Source organism: Oncorhynchus keta, chromosome 9 (assembly GCF_023373465.1).
Source record: "Oncorhynchus keta strain PuntledgeMale-10-30-2019 chromosome 9, Oket_V2, whole genome shotgun sequence".
Lineage (NCBI taxonomy): Eukaryota > Metazoa > Chordata > Actinopteri > Salmoniformes > Salmonidae > Oncorhynchus > Oncorhynchus keta.
In genome coordinates this window covers 41,791,620-41,806,645 of record NC_068429.1, presented here as the reverse complement: position 1 = coordinate 41,806,645, position 15,026 = coordinate 41,791,620, and the positions used below count along the sequence as shown (strand labels likewise).

The 15,026-nt window shown below is 44.0% G+C and overlaps 2 protein-coding genes across 4 annotated transcripts in view; both read left to right on the top strand.

Annotated features, from left to right (window-relative positions):
* Positions 1–2,393, top strand: part of LOC118387863 (proline-rich protein 36-like) — a 46,991-nt gene extending 44,598 nt beyond the window's left edge. For both annotated transcript variants that reach the window (XM_052525916.1, XM_035776661.2), the window contains exon 4: positions 2,183–2,393. In XM_052525916.1, the coding sequence (XP_052381876.1) occupies positions 2,183–2,384 (202 nt within the window). In that variant the 3' untranslated portion in view covers positions 2,385–2,393. The remainder of the gene's footprint in view (positions 1–2,182) is intronic.
* Positions 2,394–12,540: 10,147 nt separating this feature from the next.
* Positions 12,541–15,026, top strand: part of pcsk5a (proprotein convertase subtilisin/kexin type 5a) — a 40,729-nt gene continuing 38,243 nt past the window's right edge. For both annotated transcript variants that reach the window (XM_035776658.2, XM_052525915.1), the window contains exons 1-3: positions 12,541–12,990; positions 14,333–14,437; positions 14,732–14,905. In XM_035776658.2, the coding sequence (XP_035632551.2) occupies positions 12,808–12,990; positions 14,333–14,437; positions 14,732–14,905 (462 nt within the window). In that variant the 5' untranslated portion in view covers positions 12,541–12,807. The remainder of the gene's footprint in view (positions 12,991–14,332; positions 14,438–14,731; positions 14,906–15,026) is intronic.

Here is a 15,026-nt window from a genome sequence, read left to right as displayed (position 1 = left end):
ATAAGAATTGAATAAACCACATTTGGGCTAAGATCAAAATTATGCCTCTTGTGTCAAATTGACACCAATCTGTAGCTTGAGGGTTAAATAATATTTTAGGAGAGCACATCAGTAGCACAGCAAAGGGGTAGGAGTGTGTGTGTGTGCTTGCATGCACGGTGTGTGTGTGTGTTGTGTTGTGTTTGGTACCACAGCACAGTAGTCACTAAGTAGGCTTCTTGATGCTCGATGCTAGCTGAGATAATTAAGGTTGAGGGCGGACAGCTCCCTCCAGTGCCTGTCGAGCGTTGATCACGCTGGGGGCCACAGACTGGGGCTTTTCATTTACACAGCAGGAACATAGGACATCTCACTGGGGAACTCTGGTGGGGTGCTGTCTTGGGATAGTGGTGGCACGTACAGAGGGGCATGTGTGTGTGTGTGTGTGTGTGTGTGTGTGTGTGTGTGTGTGTGTGTGCGTGTGTGCGTGTGTGCGTGTGTGCGTGCGTGCGTGCGTGCGTGCGTGCGTGTTGGGATGGGGCAGGCTACACAGCTAGTGTTCGAGGCTGTCTCGCCACTATTTAAGCGCTGCTGGAGTTGGTCTGTGTTTTTATCTAAAGCTTTGAGCAGTCAGTCACACAGCAGTCCCCTATGCTTCCATGGATAGACTCTTCACATTCCAGAGCGAAAAGAGGTTTGGTTTTGAAGTGACTTTTCCCCACCTTCTGTACAGTAGTATACCTTCTTCTACAGTAGTATACAGTGGGGATGGATGAAATCCTCTTTGAGATACTCTGTCTGTACTGTTGCCTGCCTTTTGTCCATTACTCTACCTGCCTGTGTCTGTCTGAGTGCCTAAATTGTGTTCTTGTGTTCTTGTGCGTTTGAATAACTGAAGTGGCTGTTGAGCGAGTGACTATATATATATGTGTGTGTGTGTGGGGGGGGGTGCTAAGCCGGATGTCTAGTATGAATTGAGAAGAATATGAAGCTCCTGATACATCTCATTGTTCTGCTGTTGAAGCTCAGGGTCCTGCTGTTGTGTCTCGCCCTCTGCATCTCTCCATCTCACTCATTCGCTCTCTCTCTCTCTCTCTCTCTCTCTCTCTCTCTCTCTCTCTCTCTCTCTCCTCCCACTGAAAGAGGGAGGAGTGATGCTGTGATGAGAAACTCCACCTAACTAGGACACTCACTGCATAATCAGAAAGAACAGCAAGCAGCAAAGTAAAAAAATATAAAATATGCTTGCAGGGGGAGGCACAATTCAGTTTACTGAACGTGTAGCTGCAGGTAAATATGATCCTTATAGGCTTTTCTTTATCTATGATGTGTTTATTTATTAATGCCTCACCTGAATAGCTTATAGACTGTGGAGGGGGTGCGTCAGCATTTAAACCTGACTCTACTCCTACATACTAGGCCCTAAAGCTATCCAGTCACCACCGAATCAGCATCTTAGCTGCCTTTTATTTTTCTTCCTTTTTCTCTTGATTTTTCTACCCCTCTTTCGGTTTATTCACACTATGGAGCCAAGCTGAACCAGGCTGTACTGTGCTGACTTATTTACTCATCCACCATAGTTGTTGGAACCAAAGCAGGAAAGGACAATGGGTGTGTTCGTAAATTGCCTCCAGAGTGCGCTCTGGACTGTTCATAGACTCAGAGCATTGTCAGATTGTCTGTTCATAAATTCAGAGCTTTTCACTCTGAGAGCGGTCAGACCACACACTGGACGCTCTGGGTGAAGAGTAGGGTTGATCCTAGCATTCTGATCTCACAATGGCAGTCAAGCACTGACGCTAACTGGCTAAAGCTGGCTAGCTTGGTAGCTACATCCAGACATACAGTAAATGAGAGAAGACTTTACTCTGAACATTTGACTTACCTTAGCAGAGCTGGTTCGACTGTTTTCATGTTATCTATAGAGGGCCAGTGACTTTAACTGTTTTACTGGCAAGAATTGAATAGAGTTTTTTTTAATGTTTACTGAAACCTGTCATAACAACCAGGTGTAGGTTGTTTGCATCAATTATTCTGAGCTCTGGGACTCTCAAACCAGAGCTCAGTAAGGAGTAGATTGCAAGAGTGAATTTATGAACGCACCCAATGTGAAAAGAAAATATCCAAGCCAGTATGGTACAGTTCAGGTTGACATGATAGAGGCGGGTATTTGTGACTTAATCATTCTGTCTCTTCTCTGCAGTGTGGAGCATGACTTCCGGCTGCAGGAGGGGGCAGTAACCCGCACGTGGCGGGTAGGAGACCCTCCAGAGGGCTCCCCCCTAGCCGCTGTGACCCCCCAGCCCACCACGCCACACCGCCAGGACTCACCCCTGCCGGTGACACCGGCACGCCCCCCTCACAGCGGCAAGAAGAGCCGGAAGAAGTGCTTTTGGTTCTTGTGAATTTTAAAAAAGAGGAAGAGTAGGGAAGGACACCATGAATTAGGACACTCCTTCTAAAGACTGCGGAGGACTGAGCGGTAGTGTGTGGAGTGTGGGGAAGATATGGAAGGAGAGAGAAAGATAAAAACGGACGCTCAAAACAAGTGTTAGAAGAAGCAGCAAACAAGAGGGAAAATTTAAAAAAAATAATGGAAAAAAAGTGAGATATAAAAGGGATATTAAAGAGGTATGATGGCAGTTAAAGGACCTGGAAGAACCCTAGTGTGGTGATGAATGGAATCGGTTTTGATCCTGACGTGTTTGAACTGTATAGAATGGAGAGTGGAACATGCATGTGTTGTCGTAGCGCCAAAATGCCTCTTCAGCACCTGAGATCAGTTGTTAATGCGGGGAGGGATGCACTGTCAAATGTGCTGAAGTCTTCTGGAAAAATTGACCTACCTGGTAGGGGCAATTATAGAAATGAAAGTGTAGAAGATGAAAAGGAAAAAGGTAAGGAGAAAAGAAAGGATAGGGAAGTGACTAAGTATAAAAGGGAGTCAAAACGAGAGGAAAAGAATGAGTGTACAGAGAGAAGAGAGGAAGGATCCATCCTCATCACTAATGGACAAATGAGGGTCAGAACACCAGCTTTTATATCCAGAGATGTTTCAGCCAATCAATTATTATGGTGACCCTTATTTCAAACTTTTAATAGAATTGATCATTCAAAAACTACACACACAAGGTCAGGCTGAGAAATGCACCACAAGAAAAAGTGAGGGTAAAAAAAAAGATTAAAGTGTACATAAAACAGAGTGATCTACTGCTTGAATTGCTATATTTCAGATACGGATTACTGGTCTATAAACTATTTTACCACAATTTGTTTGCTTTATGTCCTTTATGCTCTCATTGACTTTTAACAGGATGAACACAAGTATATAGCACCTATAGCACTAGTACTTACTTTATTGCAAGTCGCAATGGAAAAGTATGCGCTGGGTGGCATATATTATGAGTGAATAATCACTTCAACTTTAGTAAGACTGTGGTCGTGACACAATGGTGTTTCAACGAACAACTGTTCTGCATGCCAATACATCGATTGGGATGAAACGCCTGTTGACCTCAAGCGATGCAGGACCCGAAACATTATGCAACCCAACACAAGAAGATGCAGAAGCAGTGCATTATGGTCCCCCAGATGGCTTTGCAGACCCACTTGTCCTGTACGCTCCGGGGCTCGTCTCACAAAATTAAGCCACAGCTGCTTGACGACTGCAAACGACCAAAAACACAGCAGATTCCTTGTTAGTGATGGTCTTCTCATCGTGACATATACAATATATATATTTTGTATATACAGTGGGGCAAAAAAGTATTTAGTCAGCCACCAATTGTGCAAGTTCTCCCACTTAAAAAGATGAGAGAGGCCTGTAGTTTTCATCATATGTACACTTCAACTATGACAGACAAAATGAGAAAAGAAAATCCAGAAAATCTCATTGTAGGATTTTTAATGAATTTATTTGCAAATTATGGTGGAAAATAAGTATTTGGTCAATAACAAAAGTTTATCTCAATACTTTGTTATATACCCTTTGTTATATGTTGGCAATGACAGAGGTCAAACGTTTTCTGTAAGTCTTCACAAGGTTTTCACACACTGTTGCTGGTATTTTGGCCCATTCCTCCATGCATATCTCCTCTAGAGCAGTGATGTTTTGGGGCTGTTGCTGGGCAACACAGACTTTCAACTCCCTCCAAAGATTTTCTATGGGGTTGAGATCTGGAGACTGGCTAGGCCACTCCAGGACCTTGAAATGCTTCTTACGAAGCCACTCCTTCGTTGCTCGGGCGGTGTGTTTGGGATCATTGTCATGCTGAAAGACCCAGCCACGTTTCATCTTCAATGCCCTTGCTGATGGAAGGAGGTTTTCACTCAAAATCTCACGATACATGGCCCCATTCATTCTTTCCTTTACACGGATCAGTCGTCCTGGTCCCTTTGCGGAAGAACAGCCCCAAAGCATGATGTTTCCACCCCCATGCTTCACAGTAGGTATGGTGTTCTTTGGATGCAACTCAGCATTCTTTGTCCTCCAAACACGACGAGTTGAGTTTTTACCAAAAAAGTTATATTTTGGTTTCATCTGACCTTATGACATTCTCCCAATCTTCTTCTGGATCATCCAAATGCTCTCTAGCAAACTTCAGACGGGCCTGGACATGTACTGGCTTAAGCAGGGGGACACGTCTGGCATTGCAGGATTTGAGTCCCTGGCGGCGTAGTGTGTTACTGATGATAGGCTTTGTTACTTTGGTCCCAGCTCTCTGCAGGTCATTCACTAGGTCCCCCGTGTGGTTCTGGGATTTTTGCTCACCGTTCTTGTGATCATTCTGACCCCACGGGGTGAGATCTTGCGTGGAGCCCCAGATCGAGGGAGATTATCAGTGTTCTTGTATGTCTTCCATTTCCTAATAATTGCTCCCACAGTTGATTTCTTCAAACCAAGCTGCTTACCTATTGCAGATTCAGTCTTCCCAGCCTGGTGCAGGTCTACAATTTTGTTTCTGGTGTCCCTTGACAGCTCTTTGGTCTTGGCCATAGTGGAGTTTGGAGTATGACTGTTTGAGGTTGTGGACAGGTGTCTTTTATACTGATAACAAGTTCAAACAGGTGCCATTAATACAGGTAACGAGTGGAGGACAGAGGAGCCTCTTAAAGAAGTTTACAGGTTTGTGAGAGCCAGAAATCTTGCTTGTTTGTAGGTGACCAAATACTTATTTTCCACCATAATTTGCAAATAAATTCATTAAAAATCCTACAATGTGATTTTCTGGATTTCTTTTCTCATGTTGTCTGTCATAGTTGAAATGTACCTATGATGAAAATTACAGGCTTCTCCCATCTTTTTAAGTGGGAGAACTTGAACAATTGGTGGCTGACTAAATACTTTTTTTACCCCACTGTATATACACTGCTCAAAAAAATAAAGGGAACACTAAAATAACACATCCTAGATCTGAATGTATAAAATATTCTTATTAAATACTTTTTTGATTACATAGTTGAATGTGCTGACAACAAAATCACACAAAAATTATCAATGGAAATCAAATGTATCAACCCATGGAGGTCTGGATTTGGAGTCACACTCAAAATTAAAGTTGAAAACCACACTACAGGCTGATCCAACTTTGATGTAATGTCCTTAAAACAAGTCAAAATGAGGCTCAGTTGTGTGTGTGGCCTCCACGTGCCTGTATGACTTCCCTACAACGCCTGGGCATGCTCCTGATGAGGTGGCGGATGGTCTCCTGAGGGATCTCCTCCCAGACCTGGACGAAGGCATCCGCCAACTCCTGGACAGTCTGTGGTGCAATGTGGCGTTGGTGGATGGAGCGAGACATGATGTCCCAGATGTGCTCAATTGGATTCAGGTCTGGGGAACGGGCGGGCCAGTCCATAGCATCAATGCCTTCCTCTCGCAGGAACTGCTGACACACTCCAGCCACATGAGGTCGAGCATTGTCTTGCATTAGGAGGAACCCAGGGCCAACTGCACCAGCATATGGTCTCACAAGGGTCTGAGGTTCTCATCTCGGTACCTAATGGCAGTCAGGCTACCTCTGGCAAGCACATGGAGGGCTGTGCGGCCCCCCAAAGAAATGCCACCCCACACCATGACTGGCCCACCGCCAAACTGGTCATGCTGGAGGATGTTGCAGGCAGCAGAACGTTCTCCACGGCTTCTCCGGGCTCTGTCACGTCTGTCACGTGCTCAGTGTGAACGTGCTTTCATCTGTGAAGATCACTGGGCGCCAGTGACGAATTTGCCAATCTTGGTGTTCTCTGGCAAATGCCAAACGTCCTGCACGGTGTTGGGCTGTAAGCACAACCCTCACCTGTGGATGTCGGGCCCTCATACCACCCTCATGGAGTCTGTTTTTGACCGTTTGAGCAGACACATGCACATTTGTGGCCTGCTGGAGGTCATTTTGCAGGGCTCTGGCAGTGCTCCTCCTGCTCCTCCTTGCACAAAGGCGGAGGTAGCAGTCCTGCCGCTGGGTTGTTGCCATCCTACAGCCTCCTCCACGTCTCCTGATGTACTGGCCTGTCTCCTGGTAGCGCCTCCATGCTCTGGACACTACGCTGACAGACACAGCAAACCTTCTTGCCACAGCTCGCATTGATGTGCCATCCTGGATGAGCTGCACGACCTGAGCCACTTGTATGGGTTGTAGACTCCATCTCATGCTACCACTAGAGTGAAAGCACCGCCAGCATTCAAAAGTGACCAAAACATCAGCCAGGAAGCATAGGAACTGAGAAGTGGTCTGTAGTCCCCACCTGCAGAACCACTCCTTTATTGGGGGTGTCTTGCTAATTGCCTATAATTTCCACCTGTTGTCTATTCCATTTGCACAACAGCATGTGACATTTATTGTCAATCAGTGTTGCTTCCTAAGTGGACAGTTTGATTTCACAGAAGTGTGATTGACTTGGAGTTACATTGTGTTGTTTACGTGTTCCCTTTATTTTTTTGAGCAGTGTATATTGTGTCAAAAGTCTGCACAAACATTTGACAACAACAGTCACTTTGTTTTCTTCAAAATCATATGCAATTGATTGGGAAAGGGGGATACATAGTCAGTTGTCCAACTGAATGCCTTCAACTGAAATGTGTCTTCCGCATTTAACCCAACCCCTCTGAATCGGCTCCCGGGAAACAGTTGTTAAACTGCTTTGCTCAGAGGCAGAATGACAGATTTGTACCTTGTCAGCTCAGGGATTTGATCCAGCAACCTTTCAGTTACTGGCCCAATGCTCTAACCACTCGGCTACCTAGCCTTATTTTTTCTTGCAGTTTCCCAATACAGACAAGAGAGGAAGGAAGGAGAACGGAGTGTTTCGTTTGGGGACAGATGTAGTGTGGCAGATGTTGCAGAGACAGAATTGATTTTTCAAGGATTCACAGACACAACCAAACAGCCTAACTGTTTCAGGCTGCCACTCTGAACAGGTTTCAAGCAACATGCCCTCGTGTGTTGATAGATAGGACACTTGGTTGAACATTTGGAGAGAAAGCACTGCCAAGTTCTTGCTGGTGAGCACCTGGACCCTCACACACACACAGAGTGACAAAGTCTCTCTCGCACACACACACACACACACACACACACACACACACACACACACACACACACACACACACACACACACACACACACATTCTGGGACATTGCATCACACAGCCTAATTCAGTTCAGTAGAGGCCCGAGGCTCACCAACTGAACCCTGTATCCTGTTGTGCTCCAATGAGGTATATAAGTGGAAGTGCTTTTGCTGTGCAAGTATCACAGTCCTAAAAAAAATATAAACACACAAACACGCACAATCCCCCTCCCACACACACACACACAAACCCTCCAACATACACACCCCAAATGTATAGTGCTTCTCCCAAATGATATTAAATGATCCCCCCAGAGCAACACAGTTGTTTCTCACCCACACATCCAGAGGCCTTTCCCCATATCCCTTCCTTGGCTCTGTGTGAGGAGTGTAGAGTTGTCAGTCATTAATCCTGTACAGCAGTGAGCTGTAATCCTGATGACAGAGCAGGGATTACAGAACAGAGAAGAAGATCCGAGGTCCGCCTGGGAGGAAGGAACAAAAGGGAAAGAGAGAAAGACTGGCTCGGAATACATACAAATACACAGCCAGGTTGGACTGGGAAACGGTAAAGGTAACACATTTTCTCAGTGCTGCAGAACAGATAAGGGTGATTCACAAAAGCAGCTCCCCTCACATCAATTCGACTCTGCTTTGTCGGTGTGAGTCTAAAGACAGATGTCAGAGTGTAGCGTTAACAGTGGCTGAGAAGCAGGAGTGATGGGTTCAAATGGATGAACACGATGTCTGTTTCGAGACACTTCAAAGCGATGCCAGGGTCAAAGTTGGCCCACGCAACGCAATCCAATGCAATGCAGCTAATAGGCTTCACTGACAAATTCTTACCCGAGGCATCAACAAAAGTGCATGAAATCAATGTCTGCTCTTGTACGTGCTGAAGATGGATGCTATTATGAGTCATTAGCCAAAGCTGTTAAAGAATAGAGAAATTATGTCTCACTTTCTTATCAGATGACAACAAATATGGTCCTTCCACTGTACTGTGATCCACTTAGACAGCTATACAAAGCATCGTTTGCCAAATGTCTACAAAATGATGAGGAGCAAGCTAGATGTCTTTTATTATTTCCTCACTAGTGCTTTGATTAAATACATCACTAACCTGTAATTCTGCACAAAGATTTTTCTCATTAAGCTGAAAGATGAGGACCCTGTATTGCCAACAATGGAGAATAGTTTGCAGAAGAAAATGGGATTTCATGCAAGACTTGAGCACACACACACACACACAAACACAAACACAGTGGAAATGGAAAATAAACTTTTCTTGCCTGCAGGGAGTTAAACATTGCCTCTGCACATCTCGGAGCTCGGCTGGCACAAAGTCATATTGAGGGATTTCAAAGGCAGAACCGCCGCACTTATCGGAGTGCCATCTACATGTGTAGTGCTGCTGCAGTGGCTATGTCACAGGGGAACAGTGAATAATGAATTAAGGACCTGCCAAGTTTGAGTCAATTCAGGCGCAGATTGGTTTAATAAAATATGAGCTAAATTCTCCCCCGCCACCCCCGACATCACCACAGTGAAGAAAGACCAGGGCATTAATCACTATATGTAAATAAAGCCCAGTTAAAGAGGCGCGGGGGGGGTATACAGAGTGATTTTTCTGGCTTCCATTATCAGGAGGAAAATGGGGTTGAGATATTTATTGTGCTGTGAAGTGTAATGAATAACTGTCCTAATCATAGGCCAAGACCTGCAGCCATTTGTCACAGTAGCTAGTTAGTTTAATTAGTGGGTTGTGGAGGTAAAGCAACCTGGCCTATAGCCTGTTTATTAGACTGCATAAAGTGGAAGGGAAAGGGGATGTGTTCAAAATGAGGGCTAACCCAATTTCTTTCAGTAAGAGCTGTTATTGCTGGTAAAACAGCAGACCCGAAAACGCAATCTCAGACAGAGAAAGTCCCGTGGAACGCGTTCAAGCAATTGCACAATTCTAAGGTTTGAATAATAAGCACCAAATGCTGAAAACAAAACTAAAGACTTTCAGACTGTCAGAACTTCAAGATGTTTGTTTGCATTTGCATTGAACAACTACCCCCTTGGGACCTGTACTCTAGAGGTGCATTAGAGTTAGTATTAAAGAAAAACATTTTAACACCAAATAAATAGGTAGGAGGGCTGATGCCTGAGCTACCCTCGGGGTAGTCTAGGTGCTCAAGAATCCAGTTTGACAATTATTTCCAGGGGAATTTGCAGTTTGTTTGAGCTTAATTTTTCGAAACATCAAAGTCAGTCTCTCCAAGGACATGTTAGATAACTTCAAAGTCCTGTGACTGCTTGCCGAGAGGTGCCTTTTCTTTGTTTTCTTCAGCTTTCATCCAGTTTGTTTTCTTTCCAAAGTGAAATACTAGATAATAAAAACCATGTGCACAGTGCATCACCTACCCTTTTATTAAAATGTGCAATTCAAAAGGAATACATTTAACTGAATAAAGGGAATTCTATTACAACTATTACAACACGCTGCCTACATGATTTAGAAGTATAATGAATGATTCATATCAATAATAAATCATGAGACAAACTTGCAATGGCTCGATGATGAAAGAATATACACGGAACAAAAATATAAACGCAACATGCAACAATTTCAAAGAGTTTACTGAGTTAAGTCATTTAAGGAAAATCTGTCAATTGAAATAAATTCATTAGGCCCTTGCGCATGCACGCTGACTTCGGTCGCCAGCTGGACCGGTGTTTCCTCTGACAAGTTGGGTTAAGCGAGCAGTGTGTCAAGAAGCAGTGTGGCTTGGCAGAGTCGTGTTTCGGAGGACACATAGCTCTCGCCCTTCGCCTCTCCCGAGTCCCCGTATGGGAGTTGCAGCGATGGGACAAGACTGTAACTACCAATTGGATATCATGAAATTGAGAAAAAGGGGTAAAAAATTATATATATTTTTTTAAGTATCAGGTAACCAGGGATCAGAAAACCAGTCAGTATCTGGTGTGACCACCATTTGATCAGGCTATTGATTGTGGCCTGTGGAATGTTGTCCCACTCCTCTTCAATGGCTGTGCAAAGTTGTTGGATATTGGTGGGAACTGGAACACAGTGTCGTACATGTTGATCCAGACCATCCCAAACATCCTCAATGGGTGACATGTCTGGTATGCAGGCCATGGAAGAACTGGGACATGTTTAGCTTCCGGGAATTATAAACAGATCCTTGCGACATGGGGCCGTGCATTATCATGCTGAAACATGAGGTAATCGCGGCTGATGAATGGCACGACAATGGGCCTCAGGATCTCTATCCATACAAATTGCCACTGATAAAATGAAATTGTGTTTGCTGTCCCGAGCTTATGCCTGCCCATACCATAACCCCACCGCCACCATCGGGCACTCTGTTCACAATGTTGACAACAGCAAACCGCTCGCCAACACAACGCCATATACGCTGTCTACCATCTGCCCAGTACAGTTGAAAATGGGATTAATCTGTGAAGAACACACTTCTCCAGCGTGCCAGTGGCCATCAAAGGTGAGTGTTTGCCCACTGAAGTCTGTTACGACGCTGAACTGTAGTCAGATCAAGACCCTGGTGAGGACAACAAGCACGTAGATAAGCTTCCCTGAGACGGTTTCCAGGCTGCATCACATCCGGCTGTGATTGGGAGTCCCATAGAGCGGTGCACAATTGGCCCAGTGTTGTCCGGGTTTGGCCAGGGAATGCTGTTATTATAAATAAGAATTTGTTCTTAACTGACTTGCCAAGTTAAATAAAGGTTCAATTTTTTTTTTTAAACAACAGTTTGTGCAGAAATTATTCAGTTGTGCAAACCCACAGTTTCATCATCTGTCCAGGTGGCTGGTCTCAGATGATCGCGCAGGTGAAGAAAACTTGATGTGGGCTGGCGCGGTTGCACGTGGTCTACGGTTATGAGGCCGGTTGAACATAATGCCAAAATTTTGCAAACGAGGCGGCTTATGGTAGAGAAATTAACATTAAATTATCTGGCAACAGCTCTGGTGGACATTCAGTCAGGCGTGCCAATTGCACTCTCCCTCTGTGGCATTGTGTGACAAAACTGCACACTTTAGAGTGACCTTTTATTGTCCCCAGCACAAGGTGAACCTGTGTAATGAACATGCGGTTTAACCAGCTTCCTGATACGCCACACTTATCTGGTGGATGGATTATCTCGGCAAAGTATAAATGCTCACTAACAGGGAAGTAAACAAATTTGTTCACAAAATTTGAGAGAAAAAAGCTTTTAATGCATATGGAAAATTTCTGGGATATTTTATTTAAGCTCATGAAACAAGGGACCAACACTTTACATGTTGCGTTTATATTTTTGTTCAGTATATATTCGATCAGAAAAACATTTCAAACATTATCACATTTTAGGAATGGATTGAGACTTCATTGTCTAATGTTCATTCAAAGGGTGTCAGGTCAAGGTATTGCACAGACAAATGGTGTTTTCAATGGATAACAGATAGTTGAAGGGAATATTATTCACTGTATATCAGATGACTTCATACCTCAAAAGTGTACGCCAAAGATCCATATGCCACTGATGTGTCGATCCCAGTAAATGCTTTGCAATAAATCTGCAGGCCTCTGTCTTGAAGTGATCCTAAATGAATAGGAGGGTTTGTCATTCTAATTAGGAACACCGAGTCTGACATAATTACATTGTTTAAAAAAAAAAACTCCCAAGGACAGTGGTGTCAACTCCTCACTAAGAAGGCTACTCATCTGCCACACAAAATAGTCTAGGCCTAATCATACAAGTTAACACTTCTCGGGGAGTAATTGAAATGAAAGTACACAGTCAACATGTATGTCTCAGTCAGGAAATCCTTCATAGACTAGGCCATTACTAATGATTCATCAAGCATTTGTAAATGATATCATTTTTGTCAATCAAATCACTTTGTAGACATTGTGCAATATAGGCCTACAGTTTGACCAATAATAGGCCTATTTGATTTGTGTCACCGACGAGTGACTGAAAGGAGATACTACGGGGTCATTGAAGATGGCAATCTGATATCTAGGCTAGTCTGCATTCTAAATTAAGTTGGTCCTCACTGGTAGATTTCAACAGGGAAATGACATTTTCTGCAGGACACGTTTTGAACACAGTCATTCGCCGTTAATATTCTCTTTTTTTTTACGAACATAGGTCTATCATAGTAAATGACAACTTCCTCGCTATGTGAAGGCGCTTCAAGACGGTGAAAGGAGTCCGAGAGAACTTTTGTAAAAACTTTTGAGCGAGATGACACGGAATTTACCTCTTTCAACCGGAATGATGACTATTTTCGCGTTTGTTTGGATGGGGAGTCTCATGCCACTCTGTCAAACAATAATATACACAAATGACTGGGCGATCAGGATAGATGGGGCACCCGCCTCTGCAGACAGTATAGCGGAGAAATATGGATTTCACAATTTGGGCCAGGTAAATTATCAAAGTTGCATATGATCATTATACTTTTCTACTGTAGCCTAATGTTTCATGATTCGACTGCAATGCAAATGGGGAAAACGTTACACCGGTCTATAGCCAACGCCAAAGAGAAGTTTAGTGGGCCAATGGACTAAACTCCTGGTGACAGAATTAAGTTCACCGTTTAGTTTAGTCCGCTATTCTTCGGCCTAAACATGATATCTAACTTTACTTATGCACCATCATTACCTTTGTCAAATTTGTCCATCGACCCAGTATTTTGATACATCGCCTAAGTCTATTTTTATTAGCTGTTTCCTTTAAAGTACGCCTAATTTGGATGAAAGACGTTTTCTATCCCATGTGAATGACAAGCTTTTTGCATGAAATGCTGGATTGGATCTGAATCATTCACGGTTGTTTGGCTGGGGCAGACATCAGATTCGTTTCTGAGACTTCAAACAGTCATGTGGCCCCCATATCAAATTAGCCAAGTCATTGACCTTGTAGTGAGCACCCACATCAGACTATCTTCCTTATCAGAAGATGCAGGCCAAAAGCCCTATTTTCATATGACCCAGGCCTACATCTTTTCAGAGCGGAAAGGAAGGCTCAGGCTACAACTTGCCACCCTGGTTCAAGGAGAGATTGAGTTCAGTCACCTCACAACTCAGTAGTTCGATGTATGATATGGGACCAAGGAGTCATCATTTGAATGGGACCAAGGAGTCATAATTTCTACTCATGGATTACAACAGCAGTATGGTCCTAGATAGAATAGCCAAAGCACTACTCTTACTGTTTTGTCCTTCCCTCTATTAGCACCCTGATGGAAACATGGTCTGTTTTGTGTAGCCTAGCCTAAATTCCATTCTGTTCAGGTCCAGGCACACATACGTAATGGTGGTATTATGATCAGCCTGGGTGTCAGAAAGGAGTGTACCTACAGGGTATAGCCCAGCCCATGGCTCAGTACCTGGGGTTCAGGTTGCCCTGGCCTGAAAGTCTAGTAGGGGTGTAAAGTAACCTTCTCAATGACTGATGTCAATGACAGCTTCATAATTTATCAGCCATTTAGACATGGGGACACAGTTGAAAAAGCGGCAGATCTCGTTAGTATTCATATACACGATTATACACGGCAGGTAGCCTAGTGGTTAGAGCATTGGGCCAGTAACCAAAAGGTTGCTGGATCAAATCCCTGAGCTGACAAGGTAAAAAAAAACTGTTGTTCTGCCCCTGAACACGGCAGTTAACCCACTGTTCCCCGGTAGGGATTCATTGTAAATAAGAATTTGTTATTAACTGGCTTGCTTAGTTAACTTTTTAAAAATTGTTTCCTACTTTGCCCAAGATTGGAGACTTGAAGAACTTTTATAGTTTCCACCACAGCGGGACGGTGGAGCGGTCCACGTTGTCCAACAAAGACGTTACCGACCTCGTCGCCAAGGAGACCAAGGTACAGTAACTAGATCCCATTGGAGGTGTTATTGATACCCTCCTATATAATTTATTAGCTGCATGACATGCTGCATGACACATGAACGAGCACACACACACACAAGCAAGCAGTCACGCGCACACACAAGACATACTCAATTGATGTAAAAACAAAAATCGATATGAATATCATTTGACCTTTCACCAGACTCAGCAAACACGTGAAACACCACCTTGTACTGTCTATAGTGTGCATTCCATACTACTGTGAGTAGCCTACACCAGGAGTCCTATAACCTCTATTCCTCTGCAGGTGGAGTGGGTGCAGCAACAGGTGGTCCATTGGAGGACCAAGAGGAACTCCAGAGCCAGTCACATCTACTCCATTGACGTTCGAACGAAACACATTCACCCAGGCCCCATCCAACCTAACCAGACCCAGACACTGGTTTTCAATGACCCCCAGTGGTGCAGCTTGTGGTACATTGTGAGTATCTCTCAGCTGAGAGGGCACAGCTACACCGCAGATATACAGTCATGGCCTCGTTCCAACACTTTTAAAATGCATCCTTTCTCTTACCTAATCTGACATGACATGATTGATGAGA